This window comes from Phascolarctos cinereus, unplaced genomic scaffold (assembly GCF_003287225.1).
Source record: "Phascolarctos cinereus isolate Bilbo 61053 unplaced genomic scaffold, phaCin_HiC Scaffold_5;HRSCAF=322, whole genome shotgun sequence".
NCBI classification, from domain to species: domain Eukaryota; kingdom Metazoa; phylum Chordata; class Mammalia; order Diprotodontia; family Phascolarctidae; genus Phascolarctos; species Phascolarctos cinereus.
Window position 1 is genome coordinate 35,244,615 of NW_027555958.1, and position 26,026 is coordinate 35,270,640.

Sequence of the window (26,026 nt, forward strand, 5' to 3'; positions counted from 1 at the left end):
TGGGAAGATTGGGCAATTGTAATAGATTTGATCGGAAATAGGTGTGATAATTTGGGGGCAAGACTTCCTTGAAAGCAGAGAGAAGGATGGATGTGGGAGAGGTGGGAAGGGAGCCAGCTTTGGGCAGGATTTGGCTATAGGGAAATAGATAGAAGGAAGGACAATCTAGGCTGTAGAAACAATGTGAAGGAAAAACAATGTGAAGGAAAAATGAAACCTTGGGAAGTCAGATTGTCTGGTTCAACCAGAAAGTGTGAGCCAGAGCCAAGGATGGGATTTGCACTGAGAAGAGAGAGAACCTTGAAGCACATTCTAAGGCTTGTCTTCCCCTCTCTATGTCTCAGTTTCCTTCTCTGGGATGTGGGTTAGATGGTCTCCAAGGCCCCTTCCAGCTGGAAGTTTCTATAATCTAATAACTTGTTGGTTGGCTAACCAGGATGAGCTGTAAGTGTTGGGACTTGTGTTGGTATGGATTGTCCAAGCATGGACTGGCTTGGAGCTGAAAGCTGGAGAGTGACCTTTGGGCTCCCTTCCAGCCTCAGGATGCTGCAGCACCATAAGACCAGAATCAAAGCATTAGCACATATATGCTATATTCAAACTCTGAAGAGTCAAATTTCATCACCTAGGAGCTAAACCATAAAGCCACAAGTTCTATTCCTTCAAGAAATCAAATATATCTCTCTTCTCTTTTCGAGTAAAAAAAAAAAGCATTTTCTTTCCAGGCAAATTCTCTCTGGGAATTAAAGTGTGGTCAGTATCTTGATCCCGATGGGATGAGTGTCTCTGCTCCTGGTGTTTTTTCTTTCCGATTTGATTTGCTTCCCAATCTTCCCCAAAGACCTCACAGACTGTGTTTGGAGTCTATTCTGAAGGCTGACATCATTGTAGCCTGAACATTTTCCTCTAAGTTAGGAAAATGGAAATATGTCAAGGCTTCTGAAAATTCTGTCTCAGCTTGAGAAATTGAAAACAGACTTAAGGCGGGGGATACATTTGAGTATTCCATACAGAGGGTGGAAGAGTTGGGAGGGAGTTGGAAGAAAGAGAGGGAAAGAGGAAAAGGAGAGAGAGAATGAGAGGTGTAGAAAGAATGAGAATTTCCCAGCTCTTGAAAATGAGGTAATATGGTACGAATAAATTCCCAAGTGATGGCATCGTGGCCCTTCATCGTGACCTTGCGTCCTGGTCAAGAAGCTCATCTTTCTCTAGAACCTAGACCAGGAAGGGGTGGACCTCTGAGATGTTCCCAGGCTGTGGAGTTGATGTAACAGCAAAGACCAGGTTGTTGACTGGCAGTAGTCATCATAAATTGGCTAACAGTTCAGTTAATCGACACTCCCTTTTGAAATGAAAAGGGGAAACATTGTGACTGTATGCAAAACTCCTTTCCCAGAGGACAGTATAAATGCCCTTTTAGCTTTTGGTGAGGCACAGTGCTATAGGACTTGGAAAGGTTGAGACCTTGGTCTTCCCAGACTCTGCTGTGACCCAACTGAGCCCGGCCACCTCACCCAGGTAAGGGCACATGGAAGCTAGCTGCTTCTGACCTGACTTCTCACAGCTCAGGCTCTTTGATGCTTTTCCTCTTTCCTGCTCTTAACTGCAAGGTCCTGCCAGAGAACCTGAAAAGGCATGCCATCTACATCAGCAGCGAATCAGGGTTCCACTCTCTTTGAGAGAGGTTGATTCGTGGTAGCTTGAAAGCGTTGAGTAAGCAGTGGGAACATTCTGCTGTTAACCTTAAAGCTAATAGGAAAACCTAAGAACAGAGATTAACAGTTCCAGGCTGGATGGTTGAGTAATTAAGTAACAATCAGGCTTCTTGTTCAGATTTCTTTCAATGTCAAATGGTTTGCTGGAGCTTCCATATTTTGTGATGTTCTTGGAAAGCCCTAAGAAATTCCAACTCACAGAATGGCACCAGGGGGCTCTCTGCAGACCTTCCACAGTATTATTTAAGTCTCTATTAGTTTTCCTTCTTGGCTCTTTTAAAAATTCTTTTCTTTTTTTCTTTGTTTTATTTTCATTTATTTTTAATTTTTTAAATATTATTTTCTTTTCCCTCAATTACATGTAAAGACCATTGTAAATATTCTTTGTTGTTGTTGTTGTTGTTTTGGTAGGCAATGACATTAAGTGACTTGCCCAGGGTCACACAGCTAGTAAGTATTATGTGTCTGAGGTCAAATTCAAACTCAGATCCTCATGATCTATCCACTGAGCCACCCAGCTGCCTCTGTTTTTTTTTTAATTTTGAATTCTAAATTCTATCCCTCCCCACTTGCTCCTTGAGAAGGTGAGCTATCTGATATAGGTTATACATGTGCAATCGTGTAAAACATTTCCATATTAGCTATTTTGTGGAAAATTCAAGAAAGGAAGAAAGGAAGAAAAGAAGGAAGGAAGGAAGGAAGGAAGGAAGGAAGGAAGGAAGGAAGGAAGGAAGGAAGGAAGGAAGGAAGGAAGGAAGGAAGGGAGGGAGGGAGGGAGGAAGGAAAAAAGAAAGACAGGAAAGAAGAAAGGAAGAATGAATGAATGAATAAATGAAAGAAAGAAGAAAGAGAAAATAGCATGCTTCAGTCTACAACCAGACACCATCAGTTCTTTCTCTGGAGGCAGACAGCATTTTTCATCACGATCCTTTGAGATTGTCTTGGACCATTGTATTGCTGAGAATAGCTAAGTCATTCACAGTTGTTCATCATACAACGTTGCTGTTACTGTTTACAATGTTTTCCTGGTTCTGTTTACTTCACTCTGCATCAGTTCATTTTATTTGATTCTTTTTTAAAGACACAATTCTGAGAGTTTAGGAGTTTCATGGGATTGTAGAACCAGCATCTAAGAGATGGAAGGCAGCTTTAAGGTCATCTAATGCAATTTAATCTCATTCTACAGAGAAGGAAACCAAGAGATTTAGTGACTTGCCTAGGGTCTCTCTGATAGTAAGTAACAGAACTGAAATTTGAACCAAAGTCTTTTGTTTCAAACCTAAATCCAGCTCTCTTTTCACTACTTTCTCTTCCAAAGGACCTCCCCCCCCCACCAAACCTCCATAAATTTAAATGGAAACAGGAGGTAATGATTACCAAGGTTGACTGAAAAATGAAAATTCCTGAAAGGAAGGAAGGAGACTAAAACTGGCATTAGTTAACAAGTCTAACAATCATTGTGGTATTGGTAAGATGTAGCTGAAAACAGGTGACTATTATTTTAGGATCATAGATCCAGAGCTGGAAGGGACCTTAGAAGCCATTGAACACAACTCCATGATTGTTCAGATGAGGAAACTGAGGTCAAGAGATTTGCCCAAGATCTTACAGAAAGGAAGCACCAGAGCTGAAATTCAAACCCAGGCCATCTGCCTTCAGATTATGTGCTCTTCATCTCAAGACTCTCTAACCATTAGAGTTAACCAAAAGAGGAATGGGCTACCTCAGGTGGTAGTGAGTTCCCCTCAGTGGAGCTCTTTGAGAAAATTCTTGACAGCCATTCATTTGGCATGTTCTTAATTTGTCCTTAATTATGAGTTGGACTAGATAACCTCTCATATTTCCAGTTTTGTTGTTCTCTGATTAATTATGCAAAAACTCACCAATTTTTCAACCAACTCATACATGCAACTTATAGTTACAGACGAGTTGCCCTTCTGTATCAGCAGAGGGGATTTCCACACTTGGAGTTCCATCACACTGATAGAAATCATAGGTCTATACCCACCCAAAAAATCTTATTTTGGTAACAACAATATTTCACTTTTTTTTTGTCAGTATGATACTTGTCTTCCAGTATTTTAATTTCAATTGGTTGTTTTACCTTAAGCTTAGGTCTTCATGACCTCAGGTTCCCAACATTGGCGTAATCTTCGAGGAGTCTTTGTGAATCAGGTGTGGTGGCATATGCCTCTAATTCCTGCTACCAGGGAAGCTGAGGATGGTTAATCATATGAGCTCAGAAAGTTTAGAGCTAAAGTAGGGAGAAAGCCAACCGGGTGTCCTTACTAAGTTCAGTACCAATATGGCAAACTCCCGGGAACAGGGACCAGCAGACTGTCTAAGAGGGAGAAGACCAGCCCAGGTTGGAAATGGAGCTTGTCAAAGCTTCTCAGCCCATCAGCACTAGGGTTGGCCCCGTGAGTGGCTACTGTACTACCAGCCTTGGCGAAATAAGGAGATCCAGTCTTAAAAAAGAAAAAATGACTATTTGACAAAAGCTTAAGAAAAAAAAATTAATTATAATATGACTTCCTTAGGCATTTGGGAGGAAAATGGCATTTTATGAACAGTGGTATAATTGAAGGATTGACAGAGTTAAAGTCAGAGGATCTAGATTTGAACCCCGACTCCATCACTTGCTGCCTTTGTGACCCTGGGCAAATCACTTTCCCACCCTGGGCTTCAGTTGCCTCATCTATAAAATAAAGGGTGTGCCTGAATTCCCTCTAAGGGTATTTCTAGGCAGCCAGGCACTTTAGTGGATAGAGTGTTGGGTGTGGAGTCAGGAAGGCCTGAGTTCAAATTCTGCCTAGCTGTGTGACTCTACATTAGTCACTTAGTATGTCTCACCCAAAGTTTGTAAAATGAGGATAATCATACCTATCTCACAAGGTTGTTATAAGGATCAAATGAGTTAACATACATTGTAAACCTTACAATAATAAATAAATGTCAGCTATTCCTATCCTTTCTGGCTCTAAACCCATGGTCCTAGGAAGTATTGGAACCATCCATGAACCCTTCCTCCACCTTGTGCTAAAGTCTCCTTTCCCTTCTTCAGCTCTGCCATCTCCTACCTGAGTGTAGAGAGCCAACAAGAAGACTTAGAAGCAGACAAACTTTTGCTCCAGTCTCAAAAATGGCCTGCCCCTGGGCATTCTTGTTCCAGACCAAAAGCTCTCAACACATCATCGAAGAGGACAGAGATATCAATAACAACACAGGCAAAGCCAGCATCAAATCCCTTAGGTAAGATTTCCCTTTTGTTTTCTTCCTGGTTTCCTGATTAGTCTGAAATTGTCACATATTTGCTGATGATTCAGCTTTATGACTCCAGACTTCAACTTTCCCCTAGACTCTAGGCACCTGCTTCTATTTGCTGAAGGGCATTTGTACTTCATGGACTTTCTGGGAAGAAGATATTTCCCAGAATTCCATGGTACTCAAGTTCATTCCCTTCTCCATTGCCTGACTTTATGCTTATCTTCAAGGAAGGAAGGAAGGGAAAAAAAACCAAGAATTTATTAAGGACCTACTATATGCCAGATCCTTTACAAATGTGATCTTATTTGAGACAACCACCTCAGGAAGTAGAGGTGCTATTATTATTCCCATTTTACAATTAAGGAAACTGAGGTGACAGAAGTGATTTGTTTAGAGTCACATAGCTAGTAACTGTCTGAGCCTGGATTTGAACTCAGATTTTTCTGACACCAGACCCAGGACTCTATCCACTGTGCCACCTAGCTGGCTTAAAATACTTAAACAAAGCAGGGTCATTGATCAACACAGTGACATAAGGTTCAGAAAGCTCTTTCTTTCCATCAACCCTGTGAGGTATCCCCATTCTGTAGATGAGAAAACTGAGGCTCAGAGCAGTGAGGTGACTTGTCCAAGGTCTAATGGCTTGGTCAATCAGCATCAGGGTCACATTTACAACATGGGTCTCCTGACTTCAAATGTTCTTGACCCTTCCCCACTCCTTCCACTGATCAGGGCTGTTTCCTTAGGTGTAGTGGGATGGAGGAGGGGGAGGGGGCAGAAGGCTGAGTAGGGTGGTCTCCATAAAGCTGACTGGACAGATCTTGGAGCTGAAAAAAAGAAAGTTTTGAGGGCACTTCAGCCTCTTTTTGATACTCTGGCCCACTGTAGAGGGCAAACAGGAAACATTACCCAATTCCCTACTGGGAGAGTCCCTGTGGGTGGGAAGGTCTGAGTGACTGCTCTGAGAAAAGGTAGTTTGTTTCTGAACTTGTCCATCCCTCTCTGGAGCAGCCCATGAATTTAAAGAACCCTAGAATGTTGGAGTTTTTTAAAAGAGACCTTGGACATCAGCTAGTCCAAACATACCCATTTTACAAAGGAGTAAAGTTATGCCCAAAGGTATGTGGGTAGTTCATGGTAGAGCTGAAATTAGCAACCCGGTCCTCTAACTCCCAGCTTAGTGCCTTTCATACGATCACATACTTGATTTAAACCCTCCAGGGTCCCTCCATAATGTACTTCAGGTTGTCTGCAGTAGTTCCCAGACATCAGATTTCCTTCCTGGGATAGTTTTTATCTGAAGAGAGAGAACAAAGCCTTAGAAGGTTTCATGTTGGGGAAAGACAGCTTGCTGTAGTGGAAAGGCTAATAGATTTGGAGTCTGAAGACCTTCCTGGTTTGATTCTAGGCTCTGATACTTTCTATCTGGATGACCTTAGGGAAATCATTTAACTTTTCTGGGCCTCGGGTGAAGGGTTTGAGTGGGTGAGCTTTAAAGTCACAGGATCATGGATTAAAGAACGGAAGGGATATTAGATTGAGTTGAGTCCCCACACTTCACAGGCCAGAGTGGGGAGTGACTTGTCCAAGATTAAAGAGAGAGAAGTGGGATTTGAAACAAAATTATCTGTTATTGATACCCCAGATTACTTCCCTTTCTGGTACAAACCTTTTCAGAAGATTTGCCTTCTTAAAACTTCAACAAACACCTACTATGTGCAAAATTCTGGCTCTGGAGTCAGAGGACCTGGTTTCAAATCCTGACTCTGTCCCTTGCTACATGGAAGATAGTGGCCAAGTCCCTGAAGCTCTCCAGGCCTCAGTTTAGTCATCTGTTAATTGAGAGGGGGGAAGGGTTGAACCAGGTGGATTTTAAGGTAAGCCGCCCCCCCAGCTCTAGATCTGTGATCATTCTGCCTTCTTCCCAGCTCTAGATCAGCGATCCTCTGCCTCCCTCCTAGCTATAGAACAACGATTTGCCTGCCTCCTTTCTCGAGCTCTGAATCTACAATCCTTTGCCTCCCTCCCAGTTCTAGAACCATTCCCCGACTCCCGTCCAGGTCTGGATCCCTGCTCCCCCTGCCTCCCTCTCGCCTCTAGATCTTCGATCTTCGGTCTCCCTCCCAGCTCTAGATCGATGATCCTCTGCTTCCTTCCTAGCTCTAGATCCAGGATTCCCCTGCCTCCTTTTCAGCTCTAGATCGCTGATTCTCCCACCTCTCTCCCAACAGCAGATCTCTTATTACCGCTGTATTCCATTCAGAGGGAGAATGAATGAGCAGTTCTGTGCTCTCGGCCAGGTCAGTCTAGCCTCCTCTCAGATAAACTTTTCTCCTTAAGATTGCCAAGGAACACACTGGCACTAATTAGCATCTGAGATTTTCCAGGGCAGCTGAGGGTGCAAATGTCAGCCCCACACAGCTGCATTCTCCTCCCTCCTGGGTAATGTTGAGTTAAATCAGGCAGTCCTTTGGTCTCGGTCCACTCCTCCTGCTCCGGCCACTCCCTCCACACCCCCGGGAAAGAGGAGGGGGCCTACAGAGAGGGCTTTAAAACCAGAGAAAAGGAGGGGCCCCCCAGAACAAGAGCAAAGCATTGTGCTCCCGAGCCAAGTTTAGCTGCTCTGCTCCAGCCCAGTTTCCTGAAGTCACAAGGGACCATGAGGGAAGGGGTCAGCTCTGCCTGTGCCATGCCAAGGATGTTCCTGCTGATTAAAAGGATCTTTGGGAGCCATCCTGTGTGCTGTCCAAATGGATCCAGGTACTTTCCAGACTCCGGGGTCAGTCTCTGGGGAGCCTACCAGCTACCACTGAGCTGCTCAGAGTCTCAGATCTGGAATGGACAGGGAAAAGGGCATGTGCTGGCATAGATATTCTAGAAAAGGACTTGAGATTGTTAAAGCTGGGAGGAAGCTTAGAGGTCATCCAGCCTGAGCCCTCTTGCTTTTAGGAGCAAAAGCTGACGCTTAGAAAAGTACAGTGACTTACCCAAAGTAACAACTTAATCAATTGATTAGGTTGGAACTCCAACAATAAAGGGATGGGCTACCTTTAAGTAAGGGTTCTGGACTCAGCATCCATCAACTTAGGAAAAAATGACATCTTTATTTCAAAATAATTTATTTCCTTTACAATCCTATAAATTTATGAATTTTAAAACATGAGGCCCAGAGAGATTAAGTGATTTGCCCAGAGTCACAAAGGTACGTTTTTGAAGTAGGATTTGAACCCAAGAGTTTACATTTTTCTTTTTTCAAGATCAAGTCTATCGTGGTAGTCACCCAGAGCTCTCTCACATGTGTGTGTGATTGTGGATACAAGCTTGATCAGAGATGAAATCATTTCAGCATCCTGAAGTTTTTTTAGTGTGGTGAAAAGTAATCTCACTAGGTGAGGCACAGTCCAAAAAGCAAAGGAGACTGCAAAAATTAGGTGCATTTCATTCATAGAAGGGTTTGACATACATCTATAGATGGGTGCTAGTTACGTGCCCATGTCCTATTTGATCCATTTCTTGGTGATAGATGCTAATAAAGTCAAGATCACTGCTCTGGTCTGGTGGACAAACACTTTCTCATGGATGAAAACTTGTTTTCAAGATCATAGACAATACCCTTGAGGCCAGCTGTTTCTGAGTCGTGAAAGGCTTAGTCAAGATTTGTCTGTGGATGGCGCTGAGCAAATCCATCCCCGCTGCTGGTCAGAACTTAGCTAGAGGGTCAGGAAAGCCATCTCCCTACATAAAGGATGAGATATTTGTTATTCAATTGTTTCATCCGTGTCTAACTCTCTGTGACCCCATTTGGAGTTTTCTTGGCACAGATATTGGAATGGTTTGCCATTATCTTCTGTAGTTCAATTGACAAGTGAGGAAACTGAGGCAAACAGGAGTAAGTAACTTGCCCAGGGTCACACGGCTAGTAAGTGTCTGAAGCCATATTTGGACTCAGGTCTTCCTGACTCCAGGTCAGCCCGCTCTCCACTGTGCTGCTTAGCTGCCCATGAGGCATTTGTATAGGTATATTTGTATGAATGTTTAGTATGCATGCAAAGAGCAGTTAGGTAACAGGTGCCTTTATCTCCATTCTACCTTTCCCTGACTGATGAATCAAGATTGATTTTTTTTTGTAAATTGCACTGCATTTTAAATACAATAGAGAAGCTTACTGTTTTAAAACTTTTAAATTTCATTTTAATAATAAACTTAATACAACAAGCACAAATATTTCAAACTGCAGAGAACTAAAAAGATTGTTTACAGTCCCATGAACATCTACTCTGTGTAGTACGTCTTGCCAAGGTATGCTGCATTTCCAATGTAGCAGTAACATTGCCCTGTTTGCATCTCCCTCTGAATGCTTTGCTGTCTTCTGTGCGCTTTGTTACTTTTGATAGCTAGCATTTATACACACATACAACCTCTTTTGTTCCTATTGTGGGAGTTTTCTCCTCCTGGGTTCCTGGAGGGTCCAGCAGGGGTGGGGAGAATCTCATCCACCGACTATATCTGCTGTCTGGGGTTCAAGTAACCGGTGTAGCAAACCTGAAAAAAAAAGATTAATTATTAGAAAGATGAGAGAGACTATTTGGGCTAGTAGCAGACTCATCTTCTTAGCATGCAGATTGGGATCTGCGGCTTGAGTAAAATTCACAGCTGCCTTCTCAGTAGTTTGTTATCTAGCTTGGTGGTACAGTGGATAGAGCTCCAGCCCTGGAGTCAGGAAAACCTGAGGTCAAATCCGACCTCAGACACTTACTAGCTGTGTGACCCTGGGCAAGTCACTTCACCCTGTTTGCCTCAGTTTCCTCATCTGTCAAATGAGCTGGAGAAGGAAATGGCAAACCACTCCAGCATCTGTGCCAAGCAAACCCCAAATAGGGTCATAGAAAGTCAGACACAACTGAGTGACAATAACAGATAGTCAAGGCATCCTTCAAGATAGAATTGGCCGACAACCTCTGATTGTAGTAAGGAGGGGAATGAAATACAGCCCGAGGGTTTCTATGGGCACAACCCTATGCCTCTCTTTCTTTGGCTTCAAAAGTTTCTTTATCCCCCAAACTCATAGTACGCCTGTTCATCTTCCTCTTCCACAACCCTAAGAGGGAGGTGATATTATTATCCCCATTTTACAGATGAAGAAACTGAAGTAGAAGAAAAGGTGAGTGACTTGCTCAGGATCACCTAGCTAGTAAACATCTGAAGTTGGATTTGAATTCTTATCTTCCTGACTCTAAGTCCGGTGATCTCTGTATTGTGCCACCTAAGAGCTTTATTGATGTTCTTCTCCCACCCTCACCCCTTTGGAATGCATGGTATAAGAAATAGAGGGTTATACTTGGAAGCCAGGGTTCAAATCCTACTGCAGACTAATTGTGTGACTGGGCAAGTCTCTTCATTTCTTTGAGCCTCATTTTCCACATCTGTATAATGGGGATACCCATCTCACCTCTGAGTTGTTACAAGACAGACACTGTGCAAACCCTAAAGCATTTTGGAAATGAGTCTTTTTTGTTGTTGTTGTTTTTTGGTGAGGCAATCGGGGTTAAGGACTTGCCCAGGGTCACACAGCTAGTAAATGTCAAGTGTCTGAGGCTGGATTTGAACTCAGGTCCTCCTGACTCCAAAGCCAGAGCTCGATCCACTGCGCCACCTAGCTGCCTCATGAATGAATCATTATTAAAGAAAAGAAGAGGGGCAGCTAGGTGGTGCAGTGGATAGAGCACCGGCCCTGAAGACAGGAGGACCTGAGTTCAAATCTGGCCTCAGACCAAACACTTCACACTTACAAGCTGTGTGACCCTGGGCAAGTCACTTAACCTCAATTGCCTAAAAAAAAAGAAGAAGAAGAAGAAGAAGAAGAAGAAGACTGATGAATGACAAATCATCTCCTAATGTATCTATCTGATCTCTGGTCAGCTTTTCTTATGTGGGCGCACACCTGGATCCTACTGAAAGATGACACAAAGGCAGTAAACGTCTGAGGTGGGATTCGAATCCAAGCCCTCAGACATTAGAGTCAATTCTCATTCATTGTGCCATGCTATGTCCCAAATGATCGCTTGTATGTTACTGACAGCCTGGTAAAGCAAGCCAGAAATTCTAAGAGGCACAGCCTATACAGAGCCCAGAGATGGGGAGGAGTGCTCTGTGGGAGGAACAGCAAGAATTAGGCCAATTTGGCTGGACCGTGCAGTGCACAGAGTCATTTATAATCAAGTTGGAACAGTTGGCTGGGGCCAGGTCATGAAGGCCTTTAAATACCCACCAGAGATCGTTAGCTAAGCCTTTGATATTCTTGTATGTAATACGGTAACACCTACAAAGAGGCTACAGTAGTATGACAGCCTCTTGCTGTGTGGGCCAGGATACCGCCTATGGCAAGAATTCACCTCTGCCACCACAGATTGCAACAAGTCTGTAATTTACTCGCTAGAATTGCCTGAAACACAGAGGGGGTGGAGTCTCACAGCTACTAAGTTTCAGAGGCAAGATTAGAACTAAGGTTTTCTTTATTCCCTACCTCACCGATAGCTACCTTTGCTGAGAAAGCTAACCTGAAATCCCGAACCCAAACCGAGCACATCCACAAAGATTTCAGATCACGCTGACTTTCCTTTCCCTTCTCCAAAGGAAGGCTTCCATTCAAAAACTCAAACGATGTAACATTTCTAACCTCAGAACCTCTTACAATCTTGTTGAAAAGACAGGTTAGTGTGTATGAGGAATCCCGAAGAACACCAGCAGATGTAGGTGAAGTGATTTGAAGGGAAGGAAGCAAAATCAGGACAGAAGACAAAATGATTACAGTAACATAATAAACAGAAAGAATGACCGAGGGAAATTGAGTGCCATACAATGGTGGGGGTCAAGCTTGGCTCAGAGGAGAGATAAGAAAACGCACCTCCCTGCCTGCCTGCCTGCCTCCCTTTATTGCCCAGGTGGGAGATGATGGGTGTGCAATATTTTCTACACAATCAGCCTCAATCAATGTGTGCTGGTTGGTTTTATAGAATTGTTCTTTTTTTCTTTCCTTTAAAAAAAAACTTTTATTCAAAGGAAAGTAAAGGAGAGGAAGAAGGATTTTCCAAAATCAATATGACATTAAAAACAAAATATATCAATTTTTAAAAATTATTTTATTTTTAAGTTATGGAATAAAACAAAAATAAAATAAATAAAAGTTTTAAAATTTATATCCATTTAAAAAAATAGGTCATGCCATATTAATTTTATTTCCTTCTTTGAAAAAGATGGGGGAAAACACCGATTAAGACCAGACAATTTAGATTTCCTAGGGAGGAGGAATTCATAAATTGTATTTCACTATATAAATCTGGGCTCCTTAACTTTTTGTGTGCTATGGACACCTTGGCCAGCAGCCTGGGGAATCCTATGGACCCCTTCTCAGAATCAAGTTTTTAAACCTATACCATAAAATACATAGGATTACAAAGGAAGATGATTGCATTGCAATAAAGTGATCAAAATGTTCAAAAAGAAAAAACAAGTTCATGGATCCCCAAGTTATGAACCCCTCATCTAACTGACTGATTGATTGCTAAATATCAGTTAATATTATTGTGATTATTCTGATACTTCCAAAGGTCTCTGACTTCATTGGTCTAGGTTCTCTCTCACCAGATTGTTCACAGCCCCTGATATTCCCCCCATGAACTTCATAAATCATCCAATCAGTCAATAAGAATTTATTAAATGCCTAGTGTGCTTAAGGATTCAGATACAAATATGGAAATATATCCTACATGTCTCATACTTCAAGAAGCTATTCCGTTTTAATGGAAAAGACAAGAATATATCTCTCTATATAATACACAAACATATATGAAATATACATAATACACACACATATAATATGTATATGTGTGTACATGCATATACATGTATATGTGTGTATATGTATATATAAAAAGACAGACAGGATTTGAACCTGGGTCCTCTGACTCCAGAGTTAGCATTCACTCTCCATTCTGTCACTTGGAGCTCTGTGATTGATGTTTCTGTCCATTGGGTTTGATTCCTTTCCCCTCTTTTTTGCCTTGCCTCTTTCACAGCTAAGTGGCAGAGCTGGAATTTGAGTCCAGGTCCTTTGATTCCAAGTCTAATACTTTTTCCACCACTCCACACTTCCTCCCATTGGTATGGAGGTAACTGAGAGTTCTCAATGTCTTTAAGCTCAGCCTGAGCCCCACCTGGAGTTGTAGCATGCTGGAAAGGCTTCTGCTGCATAGCTACTCCTAGACTGCCTGTCATCTGAAGGCCATTTTAGCTAGGTTCTGAGCTCTTCCCCCAGGGTGATGTATTTTTAGCCGTGGCAACTTGCTAAGATTGTTTACTAAGTCACTGAGAGGTTGCAAATTACGTTGGTGGTTAGGGTGCCCATATGTGCCAACAAAATCACAGATCCTTGAAATACTGAGGTAAGAAATATTATTATTGATATTATAGCCTTTGAGAAGTAAAGGTCATCTCCACACCATGATGAGGCATTGTAGGATGTCATTGGGTTATTATTACTATTATTACTATTGTTGTCATTTTAACTAATAAGAAATGTGTTCTTACATGTTCTTACATATGCCATCCCTGTTCAAACTCAACTTTTGGTTGATGCTTGTGATTTTGAAACTTTTAAGGTGAGTTTCATAGAACAGTCAACTGTGCAGACAAATAGAGAATTCTCTTCCACAATGAATTGGGTAAATAGAGGCAGCTCTTAACTAATCACAATAATAGAGGATGGACCATGCAAAGTCTAGATCTCACAGGATTATAGACTTTAAGATCTGGAAAGGGCTTCAGAGAACATCTATTTCAATCCACTCATTTTACAGATGAGGAAACTGAGACTCAGGGAAAATGAAGTGACTCATCTAAGGTAACCCATGAAGTGAGAATCAGAGGTAGAATTTGAACCCCAGTGCTTTGACTTTCGAGTCAGAGTTGTGAGACTTCTTCCTCCACTATGCTTCTTGGTACTTTGCGGTTACCATTTTTATCCACTGGGTTTGGTTCTCTCCCCCTTGCCCCTTTTATATATTAAAGTAGAGCTGGAGTTTTGTAGCAGAGAAGAATGAAATCCCATTAGAGTATAAGCTCCTTGAGGGCAGGGGACTGTCTTTCTTCTTTTTTAGTATTTATATCCCCAGTACTTAGCACAGTGCTGGGCACAGTAGAAATTTAATAAATGTTTATTGACTATTGACTGAGACTCAGCTCTACCGCAAGCCAGCAGCTGGGCAAATTGCTTAATCTCTCTGGGGCTCAGTTTCCCCATCTGTAATATGAAAGGGTTGGGCCAGACCTCAGGATCACAGATTTAGAGCTGGAAGGGACCTCAGCAGTCGTCCGCACCAGCCCCAGCTAGCTCGCCATCTAAGCTACTAAGGCACATAAGTCACTTTCCCTCTCTGGATCTGTCTTCTCCCTTGTAAAATAAGAGATTGGACCCAATGACCTCCAAGTTCCCTTCCAGCTCTGACAGAGTGAGATTCTTAGATTATCCTGCCTAGCAGCAGAAAACACTGGACCCAGAATGAGAAAGACCTAGATTCTAGGATGATAGATTTAGCGATGAAGGGGACGCGCTAGTCCAACCCATTCATTTTACAGACAAGGAAACAGATATTTCACAGATGAGGAACTGGAAGCCAGCAGAGGTTAAGTGACTTGCTCAAGGTCACACAGCTAGTAAGTGACTAAGTGAGACAGGGTTTAAACTCAGGTTTTCCTATCTCCAGCCCTTTGGCTACAGTGCCATCTAGCTGCCTGGATTCCTCAATGTCCTGGTGCTAACATCGTCCAAGTCACCATCTCACTAAATTTCACTTTCCTCATTGGTAAAGTGATGGTGCTAATTCTTGCACTTAGGGAGTTGAGATGATACTTTGTAAAGCACTATATAAATGTCAGCTCCAATTATTATTATAATTATTATTATCCTAATTATTGTTATTGTTGCTGTCATCATTATTATTACTATCATTGCTTTCACAGTCCACTGACAGAGGATGATGTTAAGCCTCACACTCTGAGCAAACCCTGGAATGAGCAACGACAATCAGCTGTGGTGGAGACAAAGGTCAGTGGAGGAGGTCCCAACCCTTATTCCCGGTCCAGGGTATAGACCATCCTCTCACACCTGATCCTTTACTCTAGGGACTCATGGACCACAATAACATGCCCTTTGGGGTGCTAGATATAGCATCTCTGGATTTGAGGGTAGCCATCCACATCCATCTCTTTTGCTAAAACATCCCACTAAGTACATTTGATCTTGGCACTCCCAAAACATGGTACAGAGTATAGGGAAACAGTCCATTAAGTCCCCTGGGGAAGGAGCTTAGAATGTCTTCCTCAGTTCTAGTTTCAGTACTAAGCCACATTGGCTGTTAGGTCAATTTCTTTAGTCTGTGTTACTAGAGATCATGGAATGAAGAAGCATTTGGTATGGCCACTCGGGGTCCCAAGGATTCAGAGCTCTTAATTGTGACTCAGTACAGGCGGCCTAAAGTTTCAACAGAAGAGAAGATGACACATGAAACTTGATCCCGCTCTGTCTGCTTCCTCTATCCCTATCAAGACCTGTCAGTAAGGGGACAGGGTTTCTTGAAATTTATTCATTGGTTTAATTAATAGTCATTGACTATCTTCTATGTAAAGCTTAGTATTAGGTGCTAGTTGATCCCACAAGTCCAGGAGACTTGGACCTTGTCATTAGATGGAATATACTTAGCAAACCCTGACTAACCTGTCACCTTGTTTCCTCCTATCTAGAAGACGCCTGAGCCCCAAGTCAAGGGGACCCATGCTCTATCAGGCTGTCCAAGGCATGTGAGGATTAAAAACTGGGGCAATGGAATGACATTCCAAGACACTCTACACCACAAAGCCAAATTGGTGAGTGAGTAGCCCAAGGCTCTAAAACCATCCTTCTCAAAAGGGACTGGAGGAGGGTTCCATACCCTGTGCTTGCTACCCCCCTGAAGGCAGCAAAACAGATACAGTCCTTGACCTTCAGGAGCTTACGGCCTCCTGTCATTTGACCTGTCACAAACACCCAGAATATCAATAGATAATTACACCCCATAATCAGTTAGAAGATGAAGCAAATGTTAATTAGCATATCTTAAGAAACTGTTCAGATAGAGGATGGCTAATCCAGAGCTTGAGAGAATCTCCACGTTATTGGATTGCATTCAAAGATTTTTTTCTTCCCAGTCCATTTTCATTCCTACTGAAGTTTACTTTAAAGCACCCTTCAGGGTCCTCTGGATGCCCCGTTTACAAACAAGCCAGGAAGCAAGAAGGAAATTGTGGGGGCTCCAACGTGACCGTTTGAAAATGAGAAAGCAGTTCAGCTGGAGGCACTAAATAAGGAGTGGGGTCATGTCTATTCTGAGCCGGAGGCTGTACAGGAGGACAGATTGGGTGACCAACCATACAAGGACCCTAGCTCTAAAACTCAAAGGAACTTCAGAGGTCCCTAGTACAATCCCCTTACCTTACAGATGAGGAAACTGAGGCTCAGATAAGTTAAATGGTCTGCCTGAGGTCACACAGGTAGTAAGTGGAATAGCTGGGATTTGAACCAGCACCCTTTCTACTATATCATGTTGTGTCTCAAGGGCCCAGAGTGGATAAAGGTGACAGCGCTTTGCATTTTTTTAGCTGTAGCAGCTGGGTTGCAGTGGGCAGAGTTCTGGACCTGAGTTCAAAATCCAGCCTAAGACACTTCCTAGCTGTGTGAGGCCATGGACAAGTCACTTAACCAGAGTCTGCCTCAGTTTCTTCATCTGTAAAATGGCAATAACAATAGTGCCTCCTTCCCAGGGTTGTTGTGAACATCAAATGAGATATTACTTGTAAGGTGCCTTGCAAACTTTCAAATGCTATATAAATGCTAGATATTATTACTATTATTATTATCAGCTGGGGACAACCTGTGATGGAGGAGGGAGGATATTTACAAGGCAAGCAGGAGGCTGTCAAACTAGGTAGGAATGGAGGGTTGTCCCTGGGGGCAACAAAGGAGAAAACCGCGATATGAAAGAGAAGGAGCAGAAAGCCTGGTTTAGGCAAAGTGGAGTGAATAAGCAAGGAAGGTGTGTATGGTGGAAAAGGAGATGCCTGGTGCTAACGTAAGCAGAGCATAAACATTTTGGGTCATTTCCCTGACCTTCTCTCACACTCTAGGTATAGTGGATAGAGCCCTGGACCTAGAATCAAGAAGACGCATTTCCATCCTGCCTCAGGGACTGCCTTTTGCCTCTGTTTTGTATCCCTGGCACATAATAGGTGCTTAATAAATGTTTATTGGTTGACTGATTGATCAGACACTTCTTAGCTATGGGATCACTTCTGTGTGTTTCATTTTCCTAATCTGTAAAATGAGGACACCAGACAGATGGACACGAAGATCCCTCCCAACTCTGCACCTATGATCATCCATCCACTCTTTTTTCAGGCTATTGATTGCCAGTCGAAAACTTGCCGGGGGTCAATCATGACCCCTAAGAGTATGACAAGAGGGACTAGAGACAGTCCGATCCCTCCGGGAGAGCTTCTGCCTCAAGCCATCGACTTCATCAACCAGTATTACAGCTCCTTCAAAGAGTAAGACCATTTCCCTTTCCAGCTCTTCCCTCTCCCCCCATCCCCTGCTTCTGTGTGTGTGTGTGTGTGTGTGTGTGTGTGTGTGTGTGTGTGTGTGTGTGTGTATGTATGTGTGTGTGCAGGACAGATCATTCACCAGGTTATTTACTCATCCAGTGTCTACCATGTGCTTAGCACAGAAGATGTTCAAGGGGCTCATTAGCCCAGACAGGACTACATTTCTCCTCAAAACTCCCAAAGCTCATCTAGTGCTAAAAAATGAGTGAACCTGGGCTAAGTTAGGGTTGGGAGAAGGAAGAATCACAAGGTCATGGAATTACAGACTTAGAGTTGGAAGAAACCTTAGAAGTCATTGATCCAACCCTCTCCTTATTTGACAGATGAGGAAATTAAGGCCCAAATGAAATGATTTGTTGTCCAAGGTCACTCAGGAAGTAAAGGACAGAGGGGAATTGGATAGAAGGCTTGGTGCTCTTTCCACTGTCTCACCCTACTTCCCTGAGAATTTTCTGCAATATTCTATAACTTTTCAGCTCACCTGGTGACCGAAGATCATTTTGAGTCCTGGACTTTCTTGCTTTTCTTGTTGTTCAGCCATTTCAGTTGTGTCTGACTCTTTATGACCCCATTTAGAGTTTTCTTAGCAAAGATACTGAAGTGGTTTGCCATTTCCTTCTCCAGCTCATTTTACAGGTGAGGAAATTGAGGCAAACAAGGTTAAGTGACATGGCCAGGGTCACACAGCTAGCAAGTGTCTGAGGCCAGATTTGAGCTCAAGAAGGCAACTCTTCCTAACTACAAGCCTGGCACCTTACCCACTTCACTATCTAGTGGCTTTCTATTTCTTCCCCAAAGATTTTTCCTCCTTAACCTTCCTGTTCTTAGGGAGGTCCTGCTAGTATTTCTTCAGCAAGTCAAGTGATTAATATGGACTATTATGAAGCCCAGTGAGACCAGGTCATGGACCAGCACAAGGCGGTGAGTTTGTCAGAGGAAAACTCAGTTATATGGCCACAGACTACCCATCCTGGATCCCCAGAAGGGGAGTGGGTAAAGGTGTGTAACTGATCCAACACAGCTCAAGCCTACTATTGCAAAAGCAACCCAAATGGGTCCATCCTATTGATGATGAGGGGTGCCATCTTTCTTCTGTCTGGATATTAGAAGGAGCACTATACCTTGGCATTTAGGAACCCTATTTCATTGTTTGACATCAGATAGCATTTGTGTCTTTCTGGCCCTCAGTTTTCTTGTCTATAAAATGAACATTATAATCCTTCACTCCAGAGCTATGACATCATAGGCTATCAGAACTGGAAGGGACCATGGAGGTCATCACTTCCCTTATTTAACAGAGGAGAAAAATGAGGCCCAGAGATAGGGAATGACTTAAGATCTCAGAGAAAGTAAGTAGCAGAGCCAGGACAAGAGCCCTTATAAGATAGTAGGTATTGTTAACATTTTGAAATCTTTAGTAGAGAAGATATTGAATAAGACAGAAGCAGCATGGTACAGTGGAAATAATGCTGTATTTGGGGGTGGAGGGGTGCAAAGGGTTCAAATGCTGATGCCAACACTTACTCCCTTGGGCAACACAAGCACTTTGGGCCTCAATTTCCCCATCTGAAAATGAGGCTATGAGACTAGATGGCTTCTAAGGTCCCTTCTACTCTAGGTCTATGATCCTTTTCACCAAGATTATGTAGGTGTTAACATTCTGAAAAGCATAAAGCACTATACAAATGGAAGATAGAATAATAATAACTATTTTTAATAACAATAATAACGATTATTATGATAAGAGATGATAGGTGGACAGCCAGAATCCTCATCATGATGTAAGAAGACAATTTGAGGAAGCAGCCCTAGGATGGACTCCCTATGGTGAGTTTATGGGAGGTCACAGACAAAAGTCACTCAATATGAACAGGCATGAAGACCTTGGACAAGTCATTTTGTCTCTATAGGCCTCAATTTCCTCATCTGTAAAATGAGGGAGTTGAATTACAGGCCTCAACTCTGAGCTCTCTTCCAGGTCTACAGCCTAGATCCTAAGATTAGAGTGAGTTCCTTGGGGACATTGACTATCTTGCCTTTTTCTGAGGGAGGGAGGGTATTCCCAGAATTTAGCTCAGTATTTGGCACATAGAAAGTGTTTAATAAATATTTATTTATTCATCCATCCATCCTAGGTTTGGGTGATTAATAATAGTGTTCTGTCAACCTGTGTCATTCCCATCATCAACCAGGTCTGACTTGGTCTGCGTGTTTGTGTATGGGATGTGGGGGGATGGGAGGTAAGGAGAAGAGATATTATTAGTCCTCCAAAAGTCCTGTTTTGGAGCTGATTTCCTGTTGTATGCTCTTGTGAGCCTGTGTTCCTATTGTGTCCTTGGGGATAAATATTTTTGAGTGTTTTGTCTGTGGCCTCCTTTTTATCAAGGAAAAGGAGGGTTGTCAAGACCGTCTTCATTGACTAAAAGGCCATTTTGTTCTGCCTTGTCCATCCTATCTGTAATCAAGACTGACTTTGTTCTTGAAATACTTTTCCTTGTTGCCATTTCAAGTGTCTTTGTAGAAACTTCAAGGTTGTTGTGATGGGGTGTGTGTGTGTGTGTGTGTGTGTGTGTGTGTGTGTGTGTGTGTGTGTTTTGAAGCATTTCAGTTCTGAATCCATTCTCTCATGGCACTTACTGGTGTCTGAAACTAAGGGACATCGTAGTCCAGGGTGTAGACTTGGCATCATAGACTGATCAATGAAAGGGACCTTAAAGATCATCTAGTTCAACCCCCTCATTTTATAGATGAGGAAACTGAGGTCCGAGGAAGGGGAGTGCCATAGCTTTCTAGCTGGAAAGGATCTCAAAAGCCATTGAGTCTAATTCTCTCTTTTACCAAAGAGGAAACTGAGGCCCAGAGAAGTTAAATGATTTTTAGGGAAATAGCTCTAGAGCTGGAAGGGACTTAGTCAACTCCCACACATTCACACACAGCTCTTATAATTTTACAAATAGGGAAACTGAGATCCAGGAAATTTGACTTACCCAATGTCAGATAAGTATGAAATAGTAAAGTCAATATTTGAACTCAGGTCCTCTGACCCCAAACTTCTTTACCTGACCTACAAAAGTTATTGTCAGTTCCAGGTCTAGGTTCAATACCAACAGGTATTTCTCAGAGTGAGTTGGCCATAAATTTAGGGCTGAAAAGGAGCTTAGAAATTAGCTGGTTCAACCCTTAAGATAAGGAAAGTGAGAGCCAGATTGGGGTGGGGGAAACTTGCCCAACGTCACATAGCTGGTATGGGGAAGAGTTAAGATTTGAATCCAGACTCTCTAACTCCAAATCTAGCCCCTTTCTCACTGCACTGTGCAAGCATCAGGGATTTGCAGAAGACTATTCTGCATCTTGTTGGGATATGGCACAGAGAGAGGCAGGGCAGCCCTTCATCTCAAGGAGTTTATGATTCGTATTTGGAATTTAAAGTCAAGAGCCCAGGATTGGGACTTTGGAGGAAGAGGAAGTACAGTTCAGTAGTGAGAGCACTGGGCTTGGATTTGGAGGAAATCATTAAAATTATGGCTCTGCTCCTTTTCTCCTGCACATCCAAAGGCAAGCCATTTACTTTCCCCGGGCCTCAGGTTCTTCATCTGTAAGAGGAAGGAGTTAGGTTTGATGTCTAAAGTGCCTTCCAACTCAAAATCCAATGAAATTTGCCATGGAAAGAGCACTGACTATCTAGTAAGAGAACTTGGATTCCAGTTCTAACTCTGATACTTACTACCTTTGTGATCTTGGGCAAGTCAGTGCATTCCCTTGGGCCTTCGCTCCCCTAAATACAAAAATATGAGGTTGAACCAGATGTCCCCTGCAGCCCTTTCCAACACAAGATCTATGATCCTATGATCCTGCACAGTGTAGTGAATAGAAGGCTGGCCTTAGAGTCTGGGAGCAGGGGGACCCCTCCCCCTTCTGACACTCACTACTTTGGTGATCACAGGCCAGTCACTGAATTTCTCTCTACGACACATGTTACAGGCAAGTTGCACACCTGCTTTGGTAAAGGGAGTTTCCACGCAGGAACTTCTCCCATAAGGTTGAAATCACAGATCTTCGGGGAGGGGGGAAATAAGTCAGTTCCTATTGTTTCTATTCCTGACATTTTCCTGTCCCATAGGGCAAAAATAGAGCAGCATTTGGCCAGAGTGGAAGCAGTAACAAAAGAGATAGAAACAACAGGAACCTACCAGCTGACGGAAGATGAGCTCATTTATGCAACCAAGCAGGCCTGGAGAAATGCCCCTCGGTGCATTGGGAGGATCCAGTGGTCAAACCTGCAGGTGAACTTCTGGGGAGTGAGATGGAGAGGCTGTGACCTCAATGGAAGGGGAAGGGGAGGGGAGGCACTCAGGCCTCCTGGGACAGCTCCCCTGGGACACACCAGTTGGTTTGGCAGCTGTTAGCACAGCGGCACAGATCATTGGTCAAAAGTCCCGGTGCTGAGTTTTAAATATCAGCTCCCAAGGAGCATTGACTCACTCTGGCTTGCTTATGCCATCCAGTACCTCTGGCTGGGTGTGGGTCACTGGCTGTTTGTTAATGTGGGCATATCAATACAGTAACTGATTTGTAATATTATATAATGCTAATACTATTATCCCTACAATACCTGCCCATTAATCAAGCATTCATTAAGTGCTCACTATGTAGAAGGTGAGAGCCAGCAGTACATAGTGGAGAGTTGGTCTTGAAGTCATAAAGATCTCAGTTCAAATCTTGCCTCTGACATATACTGGTTGTACGACCCTGAGAAAGTCACTTAAACCCTTGGTGTCCCAAGTAACCATCTAAGGGAAGCTACTGATTCACATTTGGAAGAGTTCTTCATCTGGAAGTTCCTGATACCAATGAAATCACAGTGTCTAATTCTCTGTTTAGGAGTAGAAAAGAATGACGATGATCAGGAATGAAAGGACAGGGTTTTCATTTTCCCAGCTGATTAAAACATCTGCTGCTTTGGAAGCAGTGCTATGGCTTGATACAAATACGGAGATGTTGAAGTTACCCTGGGGGATTTGTTAGATTCTGACAATAATTGGATGAGGACCAACATTTATACTGTCATCGATGACCTTGGTCTTGGGGTTCGTTGGGGTCTGTAGGTGTTTGATGCTCGAAACTGCACAACAGCCAAGGAGATGTTTGAGCACATCTGTCAGCATATCCGCTATGCAACCAACAATGGAAATATCAGGTGAGACCTCTTTTCCATAAACCCCCACCCCCATAATCTCTAGCTTTTAAGTCATTAGAGATGTTTATGGGAAAGGCATCCCAGAGATGTAGCCCAGGGTTGTCTGGGAAATTAAGATAGAAAGAAAAGGATGTAAGATTCCCTGACAAGTAGCATGCTTAGCCCTACCCTGGTATTCATCATCTCTACATCTGGTTTGTTTTTTTTTTGTCTCCCTCTAGCTTGGAGTCACTTTGAGGGAAAGAAAGAAAGATAGAAAGAAAGAAAGAAAGAAAGAAAGAAAGAAAGAAAGAAAGAAAGAAAGAAAGAAAGAAAGAAAGAAAGAAAGAAAGAGAAAGAAAGAAGAGAAAGAAAATTGGTAGTTTGGATTTCCATTTAGTAACTTCTAGACTAGAAGACTGAGGATACTTAAACATAGACTCATCATAGATTTAGAGTTGGAAGAAAACTTCAAGATCGTCTGGGCCAACCCTCTTGTTTTTTACAGAAGAGGAAACTGAGGAAAGTCATGTGACTGGCCTGAGGCACTAAATGGCAGTGCCAAGATTTGGCCTTGAGGTCTCTAACTCCAAATCTAGTCCTGTATCCATTGTGCCATGCTGCCCAATGTATTCATTCAGAGGTGGTTATGGAGTGGATTTATAAATTAAGAGTGAATCGCTTTCTGTATGAAGTCCTGTCTGTAGGTCAACAAGCATTTATTACACACCTACTGTATACTGTGTACTTACTGTGTACCAGGCAGTAAGTGCTGCGGATACAAAGAAAATCAAAAATAGTCCCTGGCCTTGAGGAGCTGACTATCTAATGAGGGCACCGACATGCCAACAGCTGCTTACCGATAGCATATGTACAGGGTGGATGGAAGGCAGTCTCAGAGGGAAGGTGCTAACATGAAGGGGAACCAGGAAAGGTTTCTGGTAGAAGGCCGAATTTTGGCAAAGATTTGAAGAAGCCAGGAGGAAGAGAATTCCAAGCGTGGGGGAACAGCCAGTGAAAACACAGACTGGAAAAAGAGTGTCTTGTTTAAGTTCCAGCCAGGCCAGTGTCACTGGATGGTAGAATGTGTGGAGGGTGGTAAATGTAAGCAGACTGAGAAGGGAAGTGGGGCCAGGCGATGAAGAGCTTTAAAACAGAAACAGGATTTTAGAGTTGACCCTGGATGTGAGAACTGCTGGTATTCAGTGAGTAGGAAGTGACAGGGTCAGAACTGTGTTCTAGGAAGATCATTTGGGCAGCCGGGTGAAGGCAGAGGAAGATGAAGTGACCTTTGAGGCACTTTTTGCCTAGGGTTGGTTGCCAGTTGGAATCCTGCCTCTTAACAAATCCCGAACTGATATGGTTATGCTATGCTGGAGACAATGGTCAATGCCATCCCCCGACTCTCCCCATCATAAGCACAAGAGGCAGAGGTTGTACTGAAACAGAGGCAGAAGCAACATAATACAATGGAATGACCAAAGGCTTTTTAGTGAGGAGATATAGATTCAAATCCTGATTCTGTTACTGACCATATGTCCTTAGGCAAGTCAATTCATTTATATGAGACTCAGTTTCCTTATTTGTAAAAGAAATCAGTGAACTAGATGACCACTGAGGTTCCTCCCAGCTCTATGAGGTTATCTCATACAACCTCCTCATTATGTGGCTCTCCTCAATGGCAAGTGCCCACCCACCCTAAGCTATCTTGTATTTATTTTCTATTTTTTCAGCATATACTTATGTCTGCACAAGTTGTCTCCCTCATTGGATTTAAGCTCCCTGAGGGCAAGGACTGTTTCATTTTTGTCTTTGTCTGCCCAGAGCCTAGCTCAGCGGCTGGCACATACTAGCTGTTTAATAAATGGTTAGTGATGGATTAAATGACATGGTGGAAGGAATGTTGGCTGAGGAAGGAGAGGACCTTGGTTCATTTTCCATCTCTGAAGCTTACTGCATGTGTTAAGTGACTTAGATGTCACAACCTCCCTGGGCCTCAGTTTCCTTATCTGTAAAATGTAGCATTAGGACTGGATGACCCCTGAGATCCCTTTCAGCATCGGCCCTACCTAGAGAGAGCCAAAGTAGGGCAAGCATGACAAAAGGACAAAAACTGAGGGAGGCAGCCCATGAGGTTGAGTTTCCAGGGTCTCAACCTACTACTGCTTCCTCCTTTTGCTGCATCCTCCCCAAACCTCAACCCCAAAGTACACCTCATTTCCTTTCTCATCATTGAGTCCAAGCCTCCTTGTGAAGGACAAGAGGGACCATTACCCCTTTGAGTGGTCTGTCTTCCTGGACCCCCATTAGGTATGGCAGTTTCCAGGAGATCTGACTGGAGGCCAATATTACTTGCCAAACACACATTCTCCCTTTTTTTGGGGCAGGTCAGCCATTACCATCTTTCCCCAGAGGAGTGATGGGAAACATGACTTCCGGGTCTGGAATGCTCAGCTCCTTCGATATGCTGGCTACCAGATGCCAGATGGCTCCATCGTAGGAGATGCCGCCAGCATTGAGTTCACCCAGGTGTGTAGATCCTCTCCAACTCCATTGGGAAAGCCAGTGGTCAGGGGCCGGGGTGGGAAGTCCCAGGGCAAGCAGCAAGAGGGCCCCAAAGGAGTCTCAATGCCCAATCACCATCAGTGTCAATCACTATGTTGTTTTCTCCCTCTCCAGCTGTGCATAAACTTGGGATGGGTGCCCAAATATGGCCGCTTTGATATCTTGCCTCTCGTGTTACAAGCCAATGGCCAGGATCCAGAAGTCTTTGACATCCCAAAAGACCTTGTCCTTGAGGTGGCTATAGAACATCCCAAGTAAGTGGACCGAGCAGAGGGATTAGAAGTCTGGTCTTTACTGCATGCCGCATCCCCCACCAGCACATTTTATAGGCTTTGACTCTCTGCCCCCAAAGAACCTTGCAATAATTTTCCCCTAAAGCTGACATGGCATCCATTTAAAGCCAAGAGGGAATTCCTTTCATAGACTGCCATATCACAGCTACCTTCTCTAGCAACCATGTGCTTTCATTTTGGAGTGAAGACATATGAAAGCGTGTTGACGCATGAGGGAGGAGTGGAAATGAGGAGGACTTCAGAGAGAGGCTTCTATTGCAACACCAGCTCCTCCATCCTGGATCCCCTCTCTAAGCATCCTTCAGAGGCACTTTCAT

At 43.2% G+C, this 26,026-nt stretch overlaps 1 protein-coding gene across 2 annotated transcripts in view; it reads left to right on the top strand.

Moving 5' to 3' along the window:
* Positions 1-1,420: 1,420 nt before the first annotated feature.
* The window catches only part of NOS2 (nitric oxide synthase 2), a 52,351-nt gene continuing 27,745 nt past the window's right edge, over positions 1,421-26,026 (top strand). The window contains exons 1-9 of one of the 2 annotated variants that reach the window (XM_078154804.1): positions 1,421-1,518; positions 4,780-4,967; positions 15,000-15,084; positions 15,780-15,902; positions 17,470-17,618; positions 21,796-21,958; positions 22,781-22,872; positions 25,239-25,380; positions 25,531-25,670. In XM_078154804.1, coding sequence (XP_078010930.1) covers positions 4,858-4,967; positions 15,000-15,084; positions 15,780-15,902; positions 17,470-17,618; positions 21,796-21,958; positions 22,781-22,872; positions 25,239-25,380; positions 25,531-25,670 — 1,004 coding nt within the window. In that variant the 5' untranslated portion in view covers positions 1,421-1,518; positions 4,780-4,857. Of the gene's footprint in view, positions 1,519-4,779; positions 4,968-7,576; positions 7,743-14,999; positions 15,085-15,779; positions 15,903-17,469; positions 17,619-21,795; positions 21,959-22,780; positions 22,873-25,238; positions 25,381-25,530; positions 25,671-26,026 lie in introns of those variants that run through there. The other variant, XM_020963177.2, reaches the window with a different exon arrangement.